Source organism: Streptopelia decaocto (genome assembly GCF_964273445.1).
Source record: "Streptopelia decaocto genome assembly, chromosome: 1".
Classification (NCBI taxonomy): domain Eukaryota; kingdom Metazoa; phylum Chordata; class Aves; order Columbiformes; family Columbidae; genus Streptopelia; species Streptopelia decaocto.
The window spans coordinates 56,093,073-56,116,065 of record NC_138663.1 but is presented as its reverse complement, the minus strand read 5'-3'; the positions used below and the strand labels follow the sequence as shown (position 1 = coordinate 56,116,065).

General features: G+C 36.7%; 1 protein-coding gene across 3 annotated transcripts in view; it reads right to left on the bottom strand.

The window, feature by feature from the left end:
• Positions 1–2,430: 2,430 nt before the first annotated feature.
• ZFC3H1 (zinc finger C3H1-type containing) overlaps positions 2,431–22,993 on the bottom strand; it is a 41,540-nt gene continuing 20,977 nt past the window's right edge. For 2 of the 3 annotated variants that reach the window (XM_082069166.1, XM_082069167.1), the window contains exons 17-35: positions 21,659–21,790; positions 20,456–20,577; positions 19,838–19,939; positions 19,370–19,486; positions 18,310–18,493; positions 16,550–16,736; positions 15,890–16,075; positions 13,786–14,023; positions 12,557–12,662; positions 12,281–12,479; positions 11,716–11,810; positions 10,690–10,800; positions 9,144–9,248; positions 8,880–9,045; positions 8,059–8,159; positions 6,307–6,408; positions 5,675–5,714; positions 3,495–3,557; positions 2,431–3,369 (exon numbers count right to left, since the gene is read on the bottom strand). In XM_082069166.1, coding sequence (XP_081925292.1) covers positions 3,232–3,369; positions 3,495–3,557; positions 5,675–5,714; positions 6,307–6,408; positions 8,059–8,159; positions 8,880–9,045; positions 9,144–9,248; positions 10,690–10,800; positions 11,716–11,810; positions 12,281–12,479; positions 12,557–12,662; positions 13,786–14,023; positions 15,890–16,075; positions 16,550–16,736; positions 18,310–18,493; positions 19,370–19,486; positions 19,838–19,939; positions 20,456–20,577; positions 21,659–21,790 — 2,494 coding nt within the window. In that variant the 3' untranslated portion in view covers positions 2,431–3,231. The remainder of the gene's footprint in view (positions 3,370–3,494; positions 3,558–5,674; positions 5,715–6,306; positions 6,409–8,058; positions 8,160–8,879; positions 9,046–9,143; positions 9,249–10,689; positions 10,801–11,715; positions 11,811–12,280; positions 12,480–12,556; positions 12,663–13,785; positions 14,024–15,889; positions 16,076–16,549; positions 16,737–18,309; positions 18,494–19,369; positions 19,487–19,837; positions 19,940–20,455; positions 20,578–21,658; positions 21,791–22,993) is intronic. The other variant, XM_082069165.1, reaches the window with a different exon arrangement.

The following is a 22,993-nucleotide window of genomic DNA, read 5'->3' as shown; positions in this document are numbered from 1 at the left end:
CAGACTTTCTCTAGGGATTTGCATCTTACAGATTTTGAAGACTATAACTGTGACAGCAACTGCAGTGACACTGAAGACTTTATGTATCTTAAGCCCACATCAGGACCATCAATTGCTTCCTCAAACACATTACAAGTGAATTTTCCATCATCAAGGAACGTTCAAGTCATCCACAGATTGCTATCCATACATTGCTGAGAAACATGGTCATTAATGCTACTGGGATGACTGCACCCCTGTGAAAGTCATCATGGTTTGCAATTTTAAAACATCCCACCTCAGGAGTGCTCCAACTCTGATCACTTCTGCTTGTCTCAGGAAGGCTTCCTTTGACACTTGCTACATACCTGCTCAAGCAGGGCCACCTGGAACTGATTGCCAGGGCCACGTCCAGATGGATTTTGAATGTCTTCAAGGATGGGGACTCCACCATCTCATTGGCCAACTTGTGCCAGTGCTTGGTCATTTTCATAGTAAAAAAGTGTTTCCTGATGTTTAGCCCAAACCTCCTATGTTTCAGTTTCTGCCCATTGCTTCTAGTCCTCACTGGGCACCAAGAACTTGGCTCCATACCCTTTACGCCCTACTTCTGTACACATTGATAAAATCCTCCCAATGAGCCTTCCTTAGGCTGAAGAGTCCCAGCTCTCACAGCCTTTCCTTATGCTTGAGGTGCTCCAGTCCCTTAAATTAACTTCATGGCCCTTCAGTAGGCTCTCTCCAGGATCTCCATCCCTCTCTTGTACTGAGGAGCCAGAACTAGACACTTACTCCAGGTGTGGTCTCACCAGTGCAGAGGTGAGGGATCACTTACCTTGACATACTGGCAATGCTCTTCCTAATGTAGTCCAGGAGGTTACTGGCCACCTTTGCCACAGGGGCACACATTGCTGGCTCATGTTCAACTTAGTGTCCACCAGAAACCCCAGGGCCTTTTCTACAAAGCTGATTTCCAGTCTGTGATGGTACCGGGGCTTATCTCTCCCCAGATGCAGGACCCTGCACTTCTGTTTGTTGAACATCTAAAGGTTCCTGTCAGCCCATTTCTCCAGCCTGTTGAGGTCTGTTGGGACAGCAGCACAACCCTCTCGCATGTCATTTCTCAAAATATTTTGTCACTAGCAAATGCGCTGTGCGTACAGCCTGCCCCATCATCCAAATGATTAATGAAGACAGAACTATAGCCCGTGTTGACCCCTGGGCTACACCGCAAGTGACTGACCTCCAACTAGACTTTGTAGCACCAACCACCATCCTCTGGGCTCAGCTGCTGAGCCAGTTTTCAGTCTACCTCACCATCTGCTCATCTAGCCCACAACCCATCAGCTTCTCTGTAAGGTTGCCACACCACTTCCCACACGTATTGTCCACAGAAGAACCTGCACCTTGCCCCCACGTAATTCTGCAGTCTAGTGTCCTTACAGACACCTAACTTGGTATGAGTGACAGCATCACAGTGGCTGTTAAGGGGGTTGTCAAACACAAGAGACATTGCTTATTGAATCTTCAATGTCAAATACCAGCATCCACATATGCTTATAAGCACTGGTCAGGTTCTGAGGCACAGCTCTAACTCCTCGTGTAGTCTCAAGATAAACCAGTGCTCCAAAAAATAAAGGTACCGGGATAGTAACTGTGAGCATGGGTGAACAGGAGGAAGCATGGTTTAATTGGGTAAAAAGACCTATTCTTTATGTAACTACATTTTTGGTATCTTTGCAGTTTTATATAACCCAACCAGGAAAAACTGTCCATAATGAGTTAAGCCAAGGCTTTGTTTTTCCTCTCTTCACTCCTCACTCAAGCCTTGTAATCTGGATAGAAAATATAGAAAAGCTTGTTCTTGTCTTCACAGTATATCCTACAAGCATGAAGGATAAGCAGCTTGAGAATCTACCATCAAAGCACAGAATGCAATTCATGTGGGAACAGCATTAACTTAGCACTATGAGCAGAAACAAAAATCAATTAGGTACCCTCGCATGACCAGTGACTGCAATTCAAAAGCCTGGATGCTGCTGCAAAACAACTTGCTAGATGTGGAGGCCAATAGGTTTAGCTCGTAGCATTCAAAACTTCTGAGATAAGGAGCCTGATGATCACTCGTAGTCCAACACATCTTACTGACATCTGATGTGCAACAGGACTTAATAACTAGAGCTTATATGAAAGATGGAGACTTTTTACCAATGTCTGTAGTGGCAGGAGAAGTGGCAACAATTTTAAACTAAAAGAGGGTAGGTTTAGACTGGACCTAAGGAATCTTTTTTTTTTTTACGATGATGGTGGTGAGGCACTGGAACAGGTTGCCCAGGGAAATTCTAAAACAAGTTCTACGAAACCTCATTGATATGTAGCTATTCCACATCCACAATAAGGAGCTCAACCACATGCACTTGGCCTTCTGATCAAAATAACAAAAGACAACATTTTTTTAAAAAAAAGGTCAGTTTGTATTGAAAATATCTCTGTAAAAACACCTGTAATACTACAAGGTAGTACCAACACAAAACAGATCAATATCAACTTTCTTTAAAGTGTTAAACTTTATTATAAATTAAAATTTCTTTACAAAAAATTGCACATAATTGACCACTCTTAGGTTCTGATGCACTGGCATTTGCAATAGTTTCCTTAATCTTCAAGTTTAATAGTCTCTGCCGTGAGTCCAATGCAGAAAGGGGCAGTAAGCAACCCTCTTAGAGCCTTCAAGTGCAAGAAGCATACTTGTGGCCACGGCAGTTACACTTTCCTTAAGAGCGGCTGCTTTTGTTTTAAATCCTGTAATGAAAAAGTCTCAAAAAAGGTTTAAAAAAGGAAAAACCCAAAATGGACTACTTGCTTTTTACTGTAAACACGGCCCAGTAAATTAATCCCAAACAGAGATCTCTCAGGCATCAGCGAGAGTGTCAAGTGAATCAGGAACAGCAAAACAAAGAAAACAGAAAATAAAAACATAAAAAAATAATGTCTGTCATTTTGATTAACTATACTTACGTACATGACGTTATGAGAATCTGGCAGGGCCCAGAAGCAAGGCCAGACAGGGAGTTCATTTTTCCACAGGAGGGTCATGTTAATTGTTTCCATGTTGAAGGAGAGCAGACTGGAGACTCAATATGCTCAGCAATACTCATCTGCCTTACACAGATCTTAGGCATGGATCAGCCTGAAGAATCATTCAACTGATTTTGGCATTTAATAGGACTTATGGCTGACCGTACCCAGCGTTCAGCGATTCTTGCTTTCTGTTCTGTAAGTGTTTAAATTTAAAAGCTCATCTAGGCTGACTCCAACCTCTTGGCACTTGGAAACTAGTTTTCTCAGGTTATCAGTTTTACCTCCTCCTGATGCTTCAAACAAGAGTTGCTGTAAGAGATGGGGAAGCAGATATAAGATTTAGCCAGAGCCTGAGCATCACCACATCTATGGATATGGGATATGCAGAAAATTTATATGAAACCTCAAACTGAATCATAAGGAGAAAACATTACATCTTTCCACAGTGTTGCACATAGAGGTAACTTCTGAAGGGCTCTCTGATATAAGTGATGGACCTGTAAAATAAAAATGAGTATTAAAAGTCAGCACGATTTTGTGCATTTAAAATGAGTGATCTGAAGCACAAAAATCTCTTGTAATAATTTTTAAAATCTGTTTTTAAAAAAGGTTCAAAATCAAACATTAAATCGCTACTAAAAGCAAAGGCAAGTTTATGTCTGATGTTAATTCTGATCCCTGTATGCACATGATTGACTACACAACGTTTCATTTTTCTTCCCAACACTCTTGCCTCATTCATTGCACAGGATGGAACACGCTCAAGGAATGAAGCACCTTACTGAATATTTCTCTTTTACTACTCAATATGTAGTCTCAAGTTCTTGCTTATTGCATATCGCTTCAACCCTGCAATGAAAATAACTGTTTCACAGTCTTTTTTCCTTCAGCATCTACCTAGTCCTTTAACGATCATTATGTTCCTGTCTAAAAAAAACAAACAAAAAAAAAAACACAGAATGGTTTTACCATTTTATGCTTAGAAACAGAGAACCAAAATGTTTAATCCAAGTATTTACTCAAGTCTTCTTCAACTACTGGTATGTGAAGTACCAATTCCAATCACAGAGTCATTAGAGGAGGTATTTGTTGGCATTTTAAATACTCATACCCATTTTTACATTTTTTTAAAAAAACCTTTACATGACCTGCTTATGGGAACAAACGACAGGTTTTCCAGGAACAGGAAATCCAGAATCTGAATCACTATTCAATTTTAAAACAATATCCTACCTGTTTACTAGAAAATCCAGTTATCTGGAACAGCCACTGATCTGCACAAACAGTTGTAAGTGCTCACTACATCCCAAACTAATTACCCCCAAAAGCCACAGCTGCACTGTATGCACCCACCTAAGTGATTTTACTCCACACTGTATAGTTATTCAGGTGGTTACAGAAGAAAACCACAAGATCCTGTCTGGGTATAATCCAGTTACAGTGTTTTACATACACCTTCATTCTAACCGGTTCATTTTCTTTAAGGACCCTTTTTTTGATTCATTTGAAATATATTTTTCTAAATTCCTAACCAAACATAGCAGGCATCTTTTAAGACAGTGGCCTCACTACAGGCAACAGTGCCTTCAAATGTAGCCCATCTAATCCAATGACTGAAGCAGGGATCTGTAACTAATTACAGATTACACCAAACCAACACAGAGACTGAACTGATGCTAAATAGGCAACCATGCCTTTGATATCTCCTGACTTTGAACTATTTAATCTTACAAGCCAAATAACTGTCTGCTTGTGGGGTGTACTTTTTAAACATTCTAGGAGACAGTAAAAAAGGAAGAAAGATTTCATGTGAGTCTAACAATAGCCATGCTATCCAGTACAGATCAGTTAAAGCTTGAATACCATTTCAAAGACAGACTACAGACTGAAAAGAAAGATGCTGAGAATCAGCCACTACAAGAATAATATGAAATAAGATACAGCAGAGCTCTAGCTCAGAAACACCACAAACAAGTGGTGAGTCACAAACCCAGAGCCTTCTGTACCCCAAAATACAAAGCATCTTTCCACAGGCAGAATAATATTTTGAAGGTGGTAACAACAATACCAGGAATATAGAACCATGCTGTTTCAAATGAAAAACTATTTGGTTGCTGTGCTCTCTTGCATTTGTATACAGAGTGATAAGAATATTTCCCTTCCCAAGGTACCAATGAGTAAACTTGTCATTTTTGGAGAAAAAATTGATGTCTTTGGTGTGGTTGGGAACTACTCAAACTCTTTACATGGATTGGATTGGCTTGGCAGACTCACCCTTCCAACTACTTGTAAAGATAGTCACTAGCATCTTCCAGCACAGCAATCCTTCCTTCCCTCTACTGTATTTCAAGTGGCAGAAAGAATACAGCCCCCCGAGCAAGGCAAATATGCATGCAAAGAGTCTGCGCAAGTACTCATGATGAAATCCATTCTACCTTGATCACCAAAGGTATTTCTCACACATGAGGCAAATGCTTCAGTGTCTACATGTAGAGTATTCCAACTATCTAGGAAAACTGAGTTTGAGAGACGATTGTTGCTTTGGATAAAGCCAAGGTATGAAAAGTTTTACAGATTTTATAATTACTCATTTTAGTAATCTGTGTTGACTTACTTCTCTTTGTCCCCTTAGAAAGCATTCGGCAGCAATGGCTCTGAGGAAAAGAAATATACAAAAATACTTATTCTTGCACGATTTTAAATGCTATTAGTGGCAGAATACTGACTGTGGAATGGAATTACAAATTCCTTGAGAAGAAACTACCTTCCAATGATGTTAATCTACAGTGAGAAGACAAAAATAGCCATTTTTTAAAAACAACCTTACATGAGCAAGACATTTCAGTGGTTCCCCATTATGAACAAACACTGAAGAAAAAGATCAGTTCAGCATCACTGGATAATGGAGATTACTGCTATTGTGATATATAAAGGGGGGGGGGGTAGAGAGGGGGAGACAGAAGTCAATAGTTGAATTAAAAAGGCAACTTGTAAATACATCATTCATATTTATCTGCATAATATCCATTCACATAAGTTTCCCCAAGAGGGAAATTCCATTTCTTATTTTAAAGAAGTGACAGTACCTCTGTCTGTTGTAACAGTTACTGTTTAAATACTAAGATAATGAAAGAGAAACTTCCAGTACAAGCCCAACTGGAAGGACATTTCTGATTTACCTTTGTGATGTAAACCTTATAAACAAAAGCAATATCTATGAAAACAGATGTATGACTGTTGCATTACATTTTCCAGATGGCCAGGCATGTTGGGATATTATATGTAAACATCTTGGCTTGCAGTTTCAGAATTTGAACATTGCTCTCCTCCCAGTATTGCAGCAGCAGTCTGTAAAAGGCATTCATGAGAAAGGAACACTGCTCTAATCACAATCTAAAGATAAAAACACAGTACACAAAATATAGTACATCTCATCTGAGCCTAGAGTTGCAAGTAGGAAAAAAAAAAACAAGCCACCATATACAAAAATGACTGAACATGCTCCCAGAACAAAAAAAGTTAAGGTACTCTTTCAGAGAACAACTAAGTGTGAAAGCAGAGAGAACATATGATCTTCGCACTAACAAGATCCACTGTTAGCATGCACAAGGTAACTCTTTGAAAGGAGGCTAATTAGTTTTATAGTTGTGCTGGTTTTGGCTGGGATAGAGTTTATTTTCCTCATAGCAGTTGGTATGGGGCTGTGTTCCAGATTTGTGCTGGAAACGGTGTTGATAACACAGGGATGTTTTAGCTGCTGAGCAGTGCTCACACAGAGTCAAGACATTTCCTGCCTCTCAAACCACCCCACCAATGAGCTGGAGGTGCACAAGAAGCTGGGAGGGGACACAGCTGGGACAGCTGAGCCAGCTGACCAAAGGGATATTCCACACCACATGATATCATGCTCAGTATATATGTGGGTGGAAGAAGGAGGGAGGGGGGCACATCTGGAGTGATGGCATCTGTTTTCCCAAATAACCATTATGGCTGATGAAGCCCTGATGTCCTGGAGATGGCTGAACAACTGCCTGCCCATGGGAAGTGGTGCATGAATTCCTTGTTTTGCTTTGCTGGCATGTGCAGATTTTGTTTTACCTATTAAACTGTCTTTATCTCAACTCATGAGTTTTCTCACTCTTACCCTTCCAATTATCTTCCCCATTCCACTAGGAGCAGTGAGCGAGTGGCTGCATGGTGCTTAGGTGCTCACTATAGCAGTTGGGTGGCAAGGGGACACTGTTCAGTCAGTTCTGCTCACCCATTCGATGTAGTATTGACATTGTCTAAGGAAGCTGCAAGTTCCTCTAGACAGAATCACAACTTGATTTAAAATGCAGCCATGCAACCTCGTGTGCCAAAGGCAGGTGTGTCATATTATTTCTCCACACTCCCAACCACACACACTTATCTCAGAACTTTTCAAAATTATTCAATTAAATGTTCATGAGTTCACTGCAGCTGAATAAAGTAAAACACGGACTCTCTAATCCTGGAAGAGTACATTTTGAAATGCTGTTTAAGTAAGAATCAGTATGATGCTTTTTGCTTACTAAGAGATTTTTTTTCCAAAGAACAGTTATCTTTGTTAAATAAACATCAAGCTAAGCCTTAAGGTAGGATTGTTATACATTAGTATATCCATTTTTATTTGGTTTATGCTGGAACTATACTTTTAATAGATCATTAAGTAACAACACTATTTTAATATATATGTGACATTTCTCTACACACTTGAAATTTTGACCATTTGTACTCATCAGATAAAATGCGAGTTAATTCCAGTATAATTATAACCTTTCCGTGGACAGAACAGAACTCTGTCAAACACAAGTCAGATTGAGATGATGTCAGAAGGCACAACATGCCTCAAGCAACATGCAATAATAGAGGAAGAGTTTCACTTTCGCAGTAGAAAGCAAATCATGCATGTCTTGCACAAACAACAGTAGTTACGTTAACCAGCTGTTTGTCTTGATTACAAGTATTTTTACATACCTCAGTGCAAGTCCAGGATTAGCAGGCATGGTAGAACAAAACCGTTCCAAGGTTTTGGAATGTTGAGATTTTGGAATGCAGCTCAAATAAAAAAGAATAACCTGTAGAATTTGAGTTATAACATTAATCCACTTTATAGCTGTCTAATTTTGCTAAGAATAAGGGAATGACAAACTAGGAACATGACTAAAGTGAGTTACCACCTACAAATCTTATTCCTCAAGAGTACAGAAATCAATTTGTGTAATAAGAAGTTAGTGTCAAGTTGCTAACACCATGTATTTTAGTCCTTCTAGCCTGCATTTATTGAGTAAAGAGAAATGCACTGGATGTTTGCAAAATGGGACCCAGGATTTCTATAAGCTTTATTCCATCCATATATGCTCAACTCGCTTTTATTCCTACTTCTACTTTATTGCTTCTGTTTGTTAACCACTGTAATTTTCATGATCAAAACTGACAGCCTAAATAGTGTTTCCATCTGTAAGTGTTACAGCTCTGCAGACCCTTTTTGCTCAACCATCTCTTCCCTCCCTTACACAATTCCTCTTTTCTATAGGAAATAAGAGTTTGTCGTTAACAGCTGCATTCACCATACTAAAGCACATCACAAAGTTTTATTTACCTTACATGCCCTTTATTCAAAAGATCACTGCTAGACAGTCTTCTGCTCAGACCACCACTCTCCTCAGATACTTGTTTCTTTTCTACTAATTCCTAGCTCTCAGTGTTGTGCTGTATTTGAACAAGTCAATTACAGGCACCTACTAAAAGGCCATAAGTTCTTGTTTAATTTAAACTTTCCACAGACACATTTTTACCTTATTATGAAACTCATAATTGGTCCAATAATCAGCAGTACTAAAAGGAATTGGGTATCGTGTGGGGACTGTAACCAGACATCTGTTCACTAGGTCGGTAAAAAGCTTGAATTCTTGGGCTTTGTTGTTGGATCCAACAACTTTGCTATTGATAAAAACAAGGTAACTGGAAGGAGAAAAAAAAAAATAAAATAAAAAGATGGTTCTGGTAGCCTTCCCTTAATAGTTTTGAGATTAACTTACTTCCCTCCCTTAAAAACTTACTCCAGCCAGATGTTCTGAACAGTTTCCTGCTGCATCACTGCCCCCAGAGCTGCTTCGTAAGCATCCAGTGCTTCACCAAAACTTGCATGAAGAGACTGGCATAAACTGTTGATATGGAAAGTTAAAAAGTGTCATATGTCATAAACAATACATGTTCTTACATATTAACCATAAGAAACAAGAACCTCCTATTCTGAGGTACAAAAAAACCCAGAGATATCAGTTTAGCAGCATTATGGGCTAATTTAACAGTTCACTTATTAAAATGGGTAAGTCCCAACTACAGATAACAAGGAATAATACAGAAACCATGCAACTTAAAAAGCAGCTCTTAAATAGAAATATTACTAATTGTATTCTACTATTGTAAAGCACCGTTTTACTAATCCTTGTAATAGGGTTGCTCTGACTGCTACAGAATGGAGACAATTATCAAGCTTCCATTTGGAACAATAAATTTCAAAGTCAGATTAAAACCACTTGACAAAAGGTATCAGACAGGGACAAGAACTAGTTCTGACACAAATACTACTGGGGATCTGGGGTAGAAATATCATCTCATTTGAAAAAAAAAAAAACAACAAACCTGACAAGAATGTTCAAAAACCCCCTTTTCTTCCACAGATTCTCAAAGAAACATACGGTCCAACCAACATATAAAACCTCACAAAAGACAGAAGACTTTTTTTTTTTTTTTTTTTACAAAGATTCAGTGAACAATCCTTAAAGTGTAAAGTTAATAGTGAAAATAAGGTAATACAGTAAGTCACAAGAGGAGGGGAAAACAAACAAAAAAAACCCACAAACAAACAAACCCCCACAAACCAACAAACAACACACCTCTCCTGAAGAAGACGACTACAGAAATGCAAAATAAGATAGGGCTGATGTTGTTCCCTTGCTACAGAACCCTCCCGATAGTTATAGATGGCTAATACTTTGGTGCTTGCCAATCCTGGATATCACTGCTAAGGAAATGTTCAAAGAAAAAAAAAAAAAACAAAAACAAACTGTATACATGACAAAGATCTGCCACCTTTGCAACCTCTTGCAGAGGAAAAGGTCACTTTGCTATGGAGGGGCATCTGTGGCTAGTTCCAGCTTTTATAGCCTGTTGATAACCAGCTGAAACAATGAGTCAAGGTAGGTGGAGAGACCAAGGCTAAACAAAGTTAAACAGAACAGGGGAATGATTGTACAATAAAAGAGAGACAACTGAAAGCCAGAAGGAAAAAGAACACTACTAGTAGTAGCAACATAAAAGTAAAACAAAAAATCATTTTGTGATATGAACACACCTATTACTGTTCCCATAGGGAAGAATTTCTGAAAGATTTCTCAAGTGGCGAATTTAAGTTGACGTACAATTCACAGTTCCATAAAATTGTCTCTGCTGTGCAGCAGACAGGTAGTTTCTCTAAGGACTGGCAGATCATTTATTGAAAGAACCTTAAGCCATACACCCTCAGGCAAATTTTCTGCTTTTGAAAATGCAATTTACTCAGACTCAACAGCTGTTTCTCAGAAACACTTCAGAAAGTCTCACCAGTAGATCTGCCAAAGATACGGGATTTGCTGGTTTACAACATCATCAGTAAGATGTTCTTTATAGAGAGGTGATGTAAATTCAATTGGCATTGGAAAATTCAAGAGATATCTACAAGAGAAAAAAATAGTAGCAGCTGACAATATGGAAGAGTCCTATGTGGATGTAACATTTACTTCTGAAATCCAGTTCATGGAACATATTAAAAAGATGCACTTTCTCTAGATTTTAGTTTAACTCCAGAAAATTTATACAAACAAACATTATATGGAAATATAGAAGCAGTTTATGTAGAAAGCATTTACTCCCTCATTATGTACATGTTACATGTTCCTTTCTGTCTGACCTCTCCCCTCATATCATAAAATTTAATCAAGTAAGGTACAATCGCATACCTACAGTCAGCTAAGTAGCATCGCCAGTACTAAATTTAATGCAAAAAAACATAAGCAGGAATAAAAACTAACACCTAACTTGGAAACAAAAAAATAAAACCAACAAACAAACCACATTTCAAAGCCTCATCTGCATAAGCTTTAGCACAGAAGGTCTCCCTTTGAAGGCCTTCAGAAGCATCTATTTTGACTATAGGAAACTTGCATATTTCAAACCTTCAGTAACCTGTGCCTTTAAATAATTATCTGCTGATTAAGAGCATGCTGGACATCTGCATTGAGGCCTTTTGCAAGTGCCTAAATATAGTATTTTAGGATGCAATTTTAGGCTTCTAGCTTTGCACAAATCAAATCAACCTTGGCATACATATGACCGATTTCCCATTTCCCAAATCTTGACGTTAAACTTACCGGCTGTTTCATCTTTAAATACTTGTGGTTTTACAATTCAGTGTATTTGCACAAACAACAAGCACAAACCTTATAAACTACCAAAACATAATTCACTGAAGTTTTATCAAAACATGCCAAGCTAAAAATAGTGGAGTTTAAAAGTTCTAGACTGTCTTGTTTTTCAAGAAAATGCCAACATTACCTAAATTTAAATAGAAAAATAATATTCTAAGTGTACCTTAAGAGATCCATGGGACCGTGCTGTTGGCATGTATTCTCAAAGAAAGCTGCCACAAATTCTTGCAACAGTGGAAGAATACTGCTTGACCTTTCCTGTTTTGGGGTTTTATTATTTTAAAATAAAAACAAATAAAGTCAGATATCAACCTGAAAATGACAGGAACGATTTAAGCATAATAAATAACCAGCGGTGTCTCTATCTCTGCAATGGTCCATTGTCTTCGCTCCCTCAAGAACGAAGTCTAACTGGGTCAGTCTGCAGGTAGCAGAAAGCCGAAAACAAATTACAGGGTTTCCTGTTAACATCTGTTCTTGCGTAAGGATATTAATGCTGGATTAGAACAATCCAAACTATAAATTTATGACTGCATGTAATTCCTTCTATTATCTTTAGCCATGTTCTAATCTTGCCACTTCTATTTTTCCCATCTATATAGAAGTGAACTAAACATTACCAAAAAATCATGAAGATCAATTGATTTGAAAAGTATTTAAAGTAACACATAAAATCCAAACTTTACAAAGCCAGCAGATCAATAAAGTGACTTGGAGAGGAGTATTACCTGTGAAACAAGGAATTTACACAACTGATAAAAAATTTCTGCATTCTGAGGATTCTTCTCAAATGCTCCAATCCACACTTCGTAGGCATTGTCACTCTGCCCCATCTGCAAATACAAGGTGGCCAAACTCTCCAAGAGCTGACAGTTGTTAGGGCAGAGCTCCAGTAAAGATCTACAACGTTCTGCAGCAGACTCCCACCTTAAAGAAAATTAAAGGTAAGTTTTCAAAAAAGAAGAGTTGAGTAGTCCAATTAAAAATGTCTTGAAACAACTTACCTTTCAAGAAGTTTCAGCAAAGCTATCATGTTTTTGTAGAGAGGAAAACAGATAGCTATTCTTTTGTCAGCCTCAAGGCTTTCATCAGTACATGTTTTGACTGCATCTTCAAAACAAAAGTACAAAAATCAAGCATTTAGACCTCAAGCAATGTCAAAGTTATTTGAAGTCTTAACATAATAAAAAGTCTCATTTAACATAATGAAAATACCAAAATGTGGAAAAACATTTGAGAGTGCTGCTTTTGCAAAGTATTAAAAAAAAAAAACAAAAAAACAAACCAAAAGCTCTCTTAACACTTATCACCACAGACAAAAGCCTTTCAGAAGATTCACCCCTCATTCATTTAAAAAACAGGAAACATCCTACCAACTAAGAGTTAAAGCCACATTACAGACAGCAGTGCATCACTATATTTAAAACTTCACTCCAGGATTTCCAGCATAGCTGCTGAAAGCTATTGAAACAAAAGCTAATATATTATTTTTCTTCTCAGCACAATAAAAAGTTACCCAATAATGACCACCCAGCTACCATGGCTAGACTGCCTTCACTCCCACAGCTGGGCTACTCAACCTGTCCTTGAGTACTTCTACACTGCATCACCATCTGCAGCATAGATATATTTTCAGTGGCAATTCAATACTGCTGGTAGCTAAAATGCTAAATACTGACATCTACACAACCCCATTATAAAGTCTACCTCTGGCAGCACCACAAGTCAAGAATTCAATTTCTTCTAGTATCTTCATTTTATATCTTGAAGAATTATTCAGCTTACTTAAACTCTGAATGAAACACACACATACATTGCTCTGCCTCTTCTAAGGAAACACACTAATCTTCCAGGGAATTAACTTTCCAATAGACACATCCCACTGAGGGGAGGGAGGGTGAGAGGGACAACAGAAGCTTGGCTTTATGCTTGCATAAGCCCAAGAAAACTAGCAATGTCATACTGGTCTTTATCTTATTAGAATATCATAATTTCAATAAAGACCTATGGCTTTGAACCATAGATTAAAAACCCAGGGTGTATGTGTGTTAAGTATCTGAGAACATGGACTTTTCCCCAGTGCTCTGTTCAAATCAAGATGAAATATGAATCCAAATGGCTTAACACGGTCATCAACAATATTGTGCTGCCTTGAAATTCCAAAAGTTGGATAGTATTTCTTGATTTATAACAAGTGAGTGATGTATTAGGTAGTTTACCTCCTTAATCTTACCTTCAAACATAGCTAATAGCATATCAGGATCGGTCTTCACATCTTCAGCTGTTTGCCATGGTATTAAAAATGGCTCTTTGTTCATCATCCTTGAAGGACTGACATTGGCTGGATCATAGAACTTGCCTGGGAGACAGCCGAATTCAGTCAGATGTATGTAAGCCAGCCAAGCCAAGCAACGGTCACTTACAACAAGGTGTTTTGATATTGTCTTTTCATTTGCTGATTTTAAAGCATTCTGTAAAGGTTAAAAGAAATACATTATATTTCAACCACAAAATTTTTAAGATCTAATAATGAGAAAAGGAAACAGAGTAATTTTTAATATTCTCAAATCTTTTCAATAGAAAACACAGGAACTAATTCTTAACATCCATCATGATTCTATTTGGCTTAAGTTAATACATTACTAGATTCAAACAGTATGCATAATTTTTAGTAACATGTTTAGAAAAACTGTAGAAGATTATTATTTTGAAAAGTGAACAGAGTTTGAAAACATCCATCTCCCAACATGTGTTCTGTCTCTCTGCTTAATTCTTGGACAATTATTTCCAGTCACACAGAAATAATACATGAGCTCTAAAGACAACCCATGTGCAAGTTGGACTCATCTTGCTACATCTATTGATTTTATGGTCTGGGGGTTGTTTGTTGTTTTGGGGTGGTTTTTTTATCAATTTCTAGTTGTACAGCTACTAAGTCACAGCTCCCCAAGCCTACTGAAAGCACCACCATGTCTAGAGATATTGTTTAAAAAAAAATGTTGGAAACATTACTGAGACCAAGGACACTGCTTCAAATTTTCCTCCCAGTCATATGTAAAACTAGAATAGCCCAGTTAAATTGGCAGATCCCAAAGAAAATCATTAGAGCATGCAATGAGACAAAGTCTAAATACAATTGCTCCTAAAACATAACAGAATCTCATGGCTAGTGATGTGCCAACACTTTTTCTGGATAAATGCAGTACAATCAAACAATGCACTTTCAAGGGAATGAAAATACTTGCAAATTCAGGCAAAATTAAGAAGGACGACACTTGTCCTGCAAAAACTGATGTTTCAAAAACACTTCACTTATTCACCCTTTCAAATATTTACTTCAGCAAATTTCCTTTTAAGTTTATAAAGAGACACATTACTACTCACTCTGGAGTAGCATTTACTTAGAAATTATCTTCTCTTAAATATGGTTTCCACAAGACATTCTTTTCAACTAGGCATTTCAGATTAACATTAAAAAAATGGGGAAAGGTAAAGGCAACTAACCCATGTTATTCCCCCAAATTGATTTCCATATCAATTTGATACAAGCTTTTTTCTCCCTCTGTTCTTTTGGTTCATTCAGTCAAACATACAGAGTTACATTTATCAGTACTGCTGTGTTCAGAATAGCTTTTGGAGGAAGTCAACACAGCATTACACTTTTCTATTTAAACTGGACGTAGAAGAAAACATTATGGTTTTAAACGACACAACTGAGAAATATGTTTTAGGGTGTAGCAAGCAGCCGGTGCCACCTGCTGGGAGGAACGAAACATTTGCCATTGAAAATACAGCAGCTCCCACTTTTAGGAGGAGCCAACATCAGCATTTGATTTCTCACCTTCGTCCACCACTTCTGACTACAGAACAGCAACGGAAGTTCTTTCTACAATCACAATAAAAGCCTGAGATAACTAATTTTGGAGCAGGGCAATGCTGGTAGATATCATATTATGTTCTTCCCAAGAATGACTGGTTTGATAGTTGTGTGTATCAATAAACATTCAAGCACCTGAGGCAAGATATTACTCAAAAGCCCTTCTCTGCGGAAATGTATTCTACTGCTTACCAGAAATAAAGCAATTCCCTGGGAATGATTTCAAGCTGTAGTGGTCTACGCTATTAGCTACACAAGCAAAGCAAAATAGAAAACAAAAACCCAAAGGTATATCCAAATTTTACAATGGCTTCATATCTCAAAAACAGGAGTCTCTAGGAGAATTTACTTGGCAAATAAATAAAGGAACAATTCTTCTAAAGTTGACACTATCAGAGTCACAGTCATTAGAAAGGTGAAGGTGTGAAGACAATTCCTGGGGTAGTAACCTGGAAGTTACCTGCAGCAGAACAAGAGCATTCTGATGTCTTCCTGTAAACAGGCTTAAGTGGACCCTGTACAGGAGAGTCTCCAGCAGCTGAAAGGACACAAGATTTGGATTTTCTTCTCTCATTTCCATTAGGAACTGCAGCATCCTCCCACATACATAGTCTTTTCCATCAAAGGAATTCTCCAAATTCAAAAACTAGAAAGAAATAATTCATATTTGTAATGAATTACTATAGTCAGAATACTACTAAATCTTCCAGGTTTAAGTTTAAAAATCATATGAATCACAAACTTCAGATAAGGTCTTCCACCACCTTATGAACCATATTTCCCTCCCTCACACCAAATTTTCACATGAAATATCAAAAAATACTGTTAAAATATTAAAGATTAATTAGTCAAAGAATTTTTTCAAGCTTAAGTAACAAAAAATAAGAAATGTAACATTTTGATTTTAAATAACTCTTAATACCTGAGGAAAAGTGATGATTTCTACAAATATCCTGCAAACAGAACTTTGAATTGCTTAACTTTCTGAGCAACTTCTGAGTTTTCAAAAAGCTGCAGTGTATTTCATTTCACACTGTCACACATACTTGTTTGCTACAGTAGAAAACACACACTTAAGTAAATATTTCACATATACTTTTTTTTTTTTTTTTAAACTTACTGTCCACCAGATTTGGTAAGAGGCAGCATATTCCACTGCTGTTTCACACATTTCCTGTATCTCCTCCTTGGTTCCTCTTTTTGAGAAGAGTCTGAGGTAATGACACCAAATTTCAGGGTTTTCTTTGTTGTTCTCAAGGGCTCGAGCCAAAACATTTAAAGTAGAATCTAAACACTCAGATGATGACCTATAAAAATTAAAAAAGCATTCACATCAACTGTGTTAGCATCACAACTTACACAATATAAAATATTAAAATGGATGGTTATAATTAAAATGGAAGTGACACAGTATCAGCCATCTTTTTTCTTTTAAACATGTCCTTTACTATGAGAGTTTCAAAGTTTGAGTAAGTTTCTATCCTTCAAAGGTTATTATTAGATGCAATTATCATAGTGGATAGAAAAATAAATATTCTAGGAAAAGAATGCAGATTCATATCAGAGGCCAATTTAATTGAAAATGGGTAAGATTCATCTGTAAGGAGAAGTCTCAAGCTGCAATCACATAAAGGCATTTACAACATACAGACTCAACGCAAGTAGAAATTTCAAAGGCTGAGCAAGTTCAAGTTGGAATTTTTGTTACATGTTTATTTACTTTCTACAATCAAATTTAAGCCTTTATTTCAGGTTGCTATGCATGCCATGCAGGATTTTTCTGCCTCTAAACCATTAAATAAAGGAGATCATACTTTTTGAGATAATTATTACAAGATGATACAAGATTAGCTCAAATAACTGACTATATTGCAAACCACAGAGCTGAGCTTTAATGCATAAACAAACTTCCATAAAACCACAGAAAGCTTCTGAGCTCACATTTATTTTAAAACCATCTTTAGAAATTACTTTGCGTTGCCATTTATGGAAGGAAAAGCACATGTCCCAAAACGAAACTAATACAGTCAACTGTGTTTAAGTCTCAAGCCTTCTCCAACATTCAGATCACGATTGCCACCTACCAAACCACTCAGTTTCTTCAGAGTACTAGAAAAGGGAGGAGGAGGTGGTTGTTTTAAGAAAAGGATGGATTGTCTCCCATTAGGTTTTCTCCCTCCTTTTCTTGGTCTTTTGAAAGAGAGATGGTCCTCTCCATTCCCTTTCCTCCCTGCTGCAGCTGCTTAAGCTTGTACCTCACTATTAAAATCTAAGTCCATTTCTAAAATGAAATCATCATGACAGAACTCGTACCGAAATTATCTGATTGCCAATAAAATCATGGTACCCTGCAGAATAATTTAAATAACAAACTAGAAAAACTTAGAAATCCAAAAGTTAAAAAATTACAAAATAAGACGACAAGTGCCCAGCTGGACCATTTCTACAGAGATAAAACCACTGTTCTTATAAAAAAGCTTTCCAATGAAAGTAATTTCAAACATTATTCCAACCATTCACTCAAGAGAGGAGAAACTGATTTGAGTTTATTGGTCTCCTACTTTATCACTGAAAGTACAACATTCCACTGTAATCTTGGGAACACAGTAGCTTGTGCACTTTTCAAACACAATCACTTCTCCCACGCTACTTTCCATCAACTTCCATCCTTAATCAGAACCTACCTAAAGATAAACCACCAGTGTAATTTGTTACATACTATACTGCCTACAATAGGAAATCTAATCTATTTTTTAGCCTCCTTTTAAGTAATACATTATTTGTGGCATCGTTGAAGGAAGTTCTTTAACATCAGAAAGGAAACTTGATCATAGCAGCATGGGTAAGGCACAAATCAAATCCAAAATGTAGCAGACTTACCCTTCATTTTGATTCAAGTATTTGTATGCAAGTTTAATCCAAAGCTGTACATCACAGGGGTTTTCTTGAACACTTGCCTCCAAGTTGGAAATGTCATCAGTCTCACTTGTGAAATACCGGACGTCATCTGGAGTCACCACAGCATCAAGAGCTGGGATTCTTTTTTTATGTTCTGTGGGATTGGCTGCAAATGAAAAAAAATGATGTTTCATTTTAAAAGTGAAGTGATCTGTAAGATAAGAACCCATACAAAATGTGGCAGTTATATATTTCAAGCATAGTCATTGACCAGAACAAAACACAGTTATTTCCACACCCTCTAAAACTTACAGCTGTGCAGTCCATAGAAAACTGGTTATATTTCAAATGTGAAGGCAAAAAATAAAGGCTGCTTTAACCAACAGACACTAATTAAGGCAGTTCATTAAGCAGCATTAGGAAATGAACGTATCTGACAAAGAAAAATTCATATAAATTCTGAGTCTCTGAAAATAATTTTTACAGGATTTGCTAACAAATACTAAAGCTCTCACTTGCATGAGTCACATGTGGAGACACTGTTGGGTTACTGATGCTCTAGCAAGCTTCCAAGTCTCAAATGCCATTTAACAGCAGCTTTTATTTAACTCCTGACCTCAACACCGAATACTAACTCTATAGAAATTCAAAATAATCAAGCACATAAAGTTTTACTACTTTTAGTTCTGAGAGGGTAAAGTTAAAATTTAAAAAATCCTAAAGGTCTATGAGCAAAGCTGAAACATTCTAGGAAAATAGTTCCTTATACTCCTTTTAAGAACAGGTGAGTAGAAATTCCACTTTAACTTCCAGTCACACATTATACTAGATTTTTTTTTTCCTTAACTACAACAAATTTCGGTAAAACTTTACCCAAACAATTATGCAAAATAAAGTTTCCATGCAGGAAATACAAAGTCAAGAAAGCTACTAAAAGCATCAGTTTTCTTAAGAACCACTTTAAAAATTAGGGGATGGGAAGAGGTTGGTAGGTGTTTTCCCCCAGTACTCATTTTTAATGGATACCACACATCCAGATTACCATATTTAATAGGTCCACCACACTGTTCCTCTTCACTGCTGCTACTATCTAACAGAGGTTTTCTCCAGTACTTTGGTCTCCATTTCCTTTTATCTTTCCACGTTGTAAATGGAGGTGCTGTAAACAAGCAAAGTAGAAGAAACTCTTACTTTTCTGTATTCAAGATTAAAACCTTTTTGTTAATAAATATTTTAGATAAAAACATCCTGTGAGTAAAACCCAAGTGTGTAAGTATCAGCCCTACTTATTTAAAAGCTATTGTGCTTATGTGCATAAATCAATTTACCAGATTGAGACTCAAACTATTATTGCCTTAAAACAGACTCTGCTGCCTTTCATTTATGATAATCAGAGTCTATAATACTGAGATAAACTACTAAAAAAATTATTCTTGGTTCACAACATCATCAAGGTACTATACAATATGAAGGTTTTAAAAAATTATATTTAATTTACGAAGTTACTTACTGTGACTTTTACTCTCATTGACATTACTGGCCAGAAGAACAGCCATCTGATCCACTGACATACGGTCTCTGTTTATACCAAAAAGTTTTTCAACATATTTTTCTGAAACAATAATATTTTTATCTTGGGTAAGTACATACATGAAAATGGATAGGTAACTTAACAGAAATTTAGCACAACCTATGCTAAATTCATGAAATGTGACTGCTTTAAGAGGTATCGTAACATACAAGAAAAAAAGAAAGGCAAAACTGAAAGTTCTGTTCTGCAATTTGCCTATATGGCAACAGCATTATTATAAAATTCCAGATTCACCGAAGCAGACCAGCCCAGTAGTTATAAAAAGCAGTAAGGAAAGGGAGAGGGAAAGATTCCATGCCCACGACTCCCCAGGCCCCCTTTTTCAGTGAAATGTTCCACAGATCAATGATTTTTTCTTTCTGTAAAGACATCATGGTAACTATCACTACAAAAGACTGAACCACACAACTGCAGAAACCTATTTTTTCATATAGCTGTATCTTATACATTGCTTTACATCAAACTCCTTGCACCCAGAGCTTTTAATGAAAGCGATTGCCTTCAGAAATGAATCTTTGTGAACAGAAGACTCTTAACCTGTGGCAGTGCTGATTTCCTCATCAGTGCTTTTTTCTGAACAGCCAATCAGTTCTAAATCGTAAGACAGAATATCTTGAAACAGTTGCGTACGGCTAAGAGTGCAGTCCTTCATGTGCTGCCTAAAACAAGAAATAAGCAATTTTTATTTATCACAACAAAAATTTTATAAGGCTTGTAACTAGAAAGCTGGTTTTAGTGCATGCTAGGGTGAGGTATAAAGTAAACAATACCCACAGAAAACACTATAGCCTATGCTGAAATTTCTCTTAAATATGCCGCAGTCTTCTCTAAACTTAAACCTGCATCAGTAACTTAATCCTAGTCTTCATTATTTCACTACAGGCTAACTCTTTAAAATAAACCTCTACATTCTCGTTTCGCACTAACATAAACATAGTATTTAGAACTTCCCATGTCAAACAAGGTAGTTATAAATAAAAAGTAATATCCAATTCTTATAAGACTGAAACTCTGGTTTGATGGTAACAGCTAAAAACTAATCCAAAAAGGTGTCTGCCTCTGAAAAGGACAAAAAAAAAAAAAAACAAACTAAAGTCCACTCCTATTACATATTTCCAGTAGTGAGAAGATTCCAAACTGCATTTATTCCTGACCAATTCATATCCATTTGCTCTTGTACCAACTTTTTAAATATAGTATGCAACATTAACAAACTATTTCTAATATAATTTAACACCAAGCTTCAAAGAAACAAACTTAGCAAGTATTTGCCCAGAAAATTAGAATTCCACTACTACAATGTTTTTTTTACATAATCATATAATATTTGGTATATGCTTTTGTTTTGTTAGCAGCATGATACATGTTTAGTTTGCTTAACAGTATCAACCACTACCTGAGGTTCCATGATGGTCTGAAGTTATGCTGAAGCTATAAACCAAGGAGTCCCATCTGAATTACAAGGCAACCAAAAGGTGAAATATTCTCTAACAGTCCATACTGCTTTTCTAAATTTACATCTAAATAGCCTCCTTTCTTCATGGTTTAGATGAAGGAGTTTTTGTCCTGCCAACCAAGCATCTGCAATAGGGTATTAAAAATAACCTTCTTTTCTAGAACTTGTGCATAGGGTCATAAATCTACACCTTTTAAATGAATGAAAAGCATTCCTATTTTGGTCTTTAAGTCAGACATCTAAAAGAAAGGTTTAGTCCAAACAAAAAATTAAAAAGAACTCACCACTGGCAGTCATCATCATTACATGTGCCTGTTAAATCAAAACGGCAGAAACACTGTTTTGGCTCAATCATATTGCTATATGTTACTGAACTGAGGTACAGTTTTTCCTTAGTTCGAAAATACGGACTAAACCTAAAATGAAACAGTGAATTATTATGACAAAGCTTACAAGGTAAGACATCAGTATTACTAAACAAAACATGTTTTAAAATAATCACTTCTTCTGTATTAAACCTCTTATTTCCAAGACCCTACTACTGACCAAAAGCACCACTGACCTATGAGTTAAGAGGAAGGTGAAAACAGTGGGAAAGAGAGAGAACAAAACAGTGGGAAAGAGAGAGAACAAAACAGTATTTCTCAACCTAAACAGATTCTGCTATAACATTCTCTTCTTCCTTAGGTGTAGAACTTAATTCATATAAAAACAAGAAGGGCAGTAATCATTCAGTAGTAAAAGTGAACTACTGAAACTGAATTTTAGTTTAGTTCTAAAAAAACCCTGCACTCATGCTTCGGTCAGCATAAGATCATCGTCAAATGGAAGTATAAAGAGAACCATTAAAGATTAATCTGAAAACAGTGAAAAAATCCACATCAGATTTTAGAACATATAAACAAACAAAAAGTCTGAGATGAGCAGACTAATGCTTTTTTAAAATCTTTAGGTAAAGTTTGACTATGTCAATTCAGGGACTTGTAGCTCCTTAAGTAATTGAAGCCATAACCTACAAGTTAAAATGAATACTCCTTTATGATGCATTCTCAATCTTTTGCTGCTTAAGAACACAGAAATCAAAAACCTGAAGTACATGGTAGTTGCTGCTCTAGTTTAAATTCCAAACTCTTGTTTCCTAAAAGTTAATGTGCAGGAACCAAGCTCTCTTTAGACAAAAGACAGCTGTGGTCTCAACTTGATTATATTTGCAGGTGCCTACTTTAAGTCAAGATGAATGACTGTGCTCATGCCTCTTTCCACTGAGCAGGAATCCAAAAGTAGGTGATTCGCTCGATCTTGACTCAGACAATGTAAATCCTAGCGAAGCTTAAGGACTGCATAATTGAAATACATTTCTGTTAATTATTTCCTGTATTTTAGATTGCTTCATAATGGCTATGAAAATCTTAACTGTTATTTTTTAATTTAGTTATACAAAACAACAACCCAGTTGCAGGGAACAGTACACAATACAACATAAAAGCAGCATACTGCACTAAAGCAAGGGACTCCTGCATACCAGAAAAAGGAATTTAAGCCTAGTTTAGGGAACATAATGATAGAATTGTTTCAGGACAGTCAAGTTTCTCACTGCAACTTGTCTTTCTGTACATGCC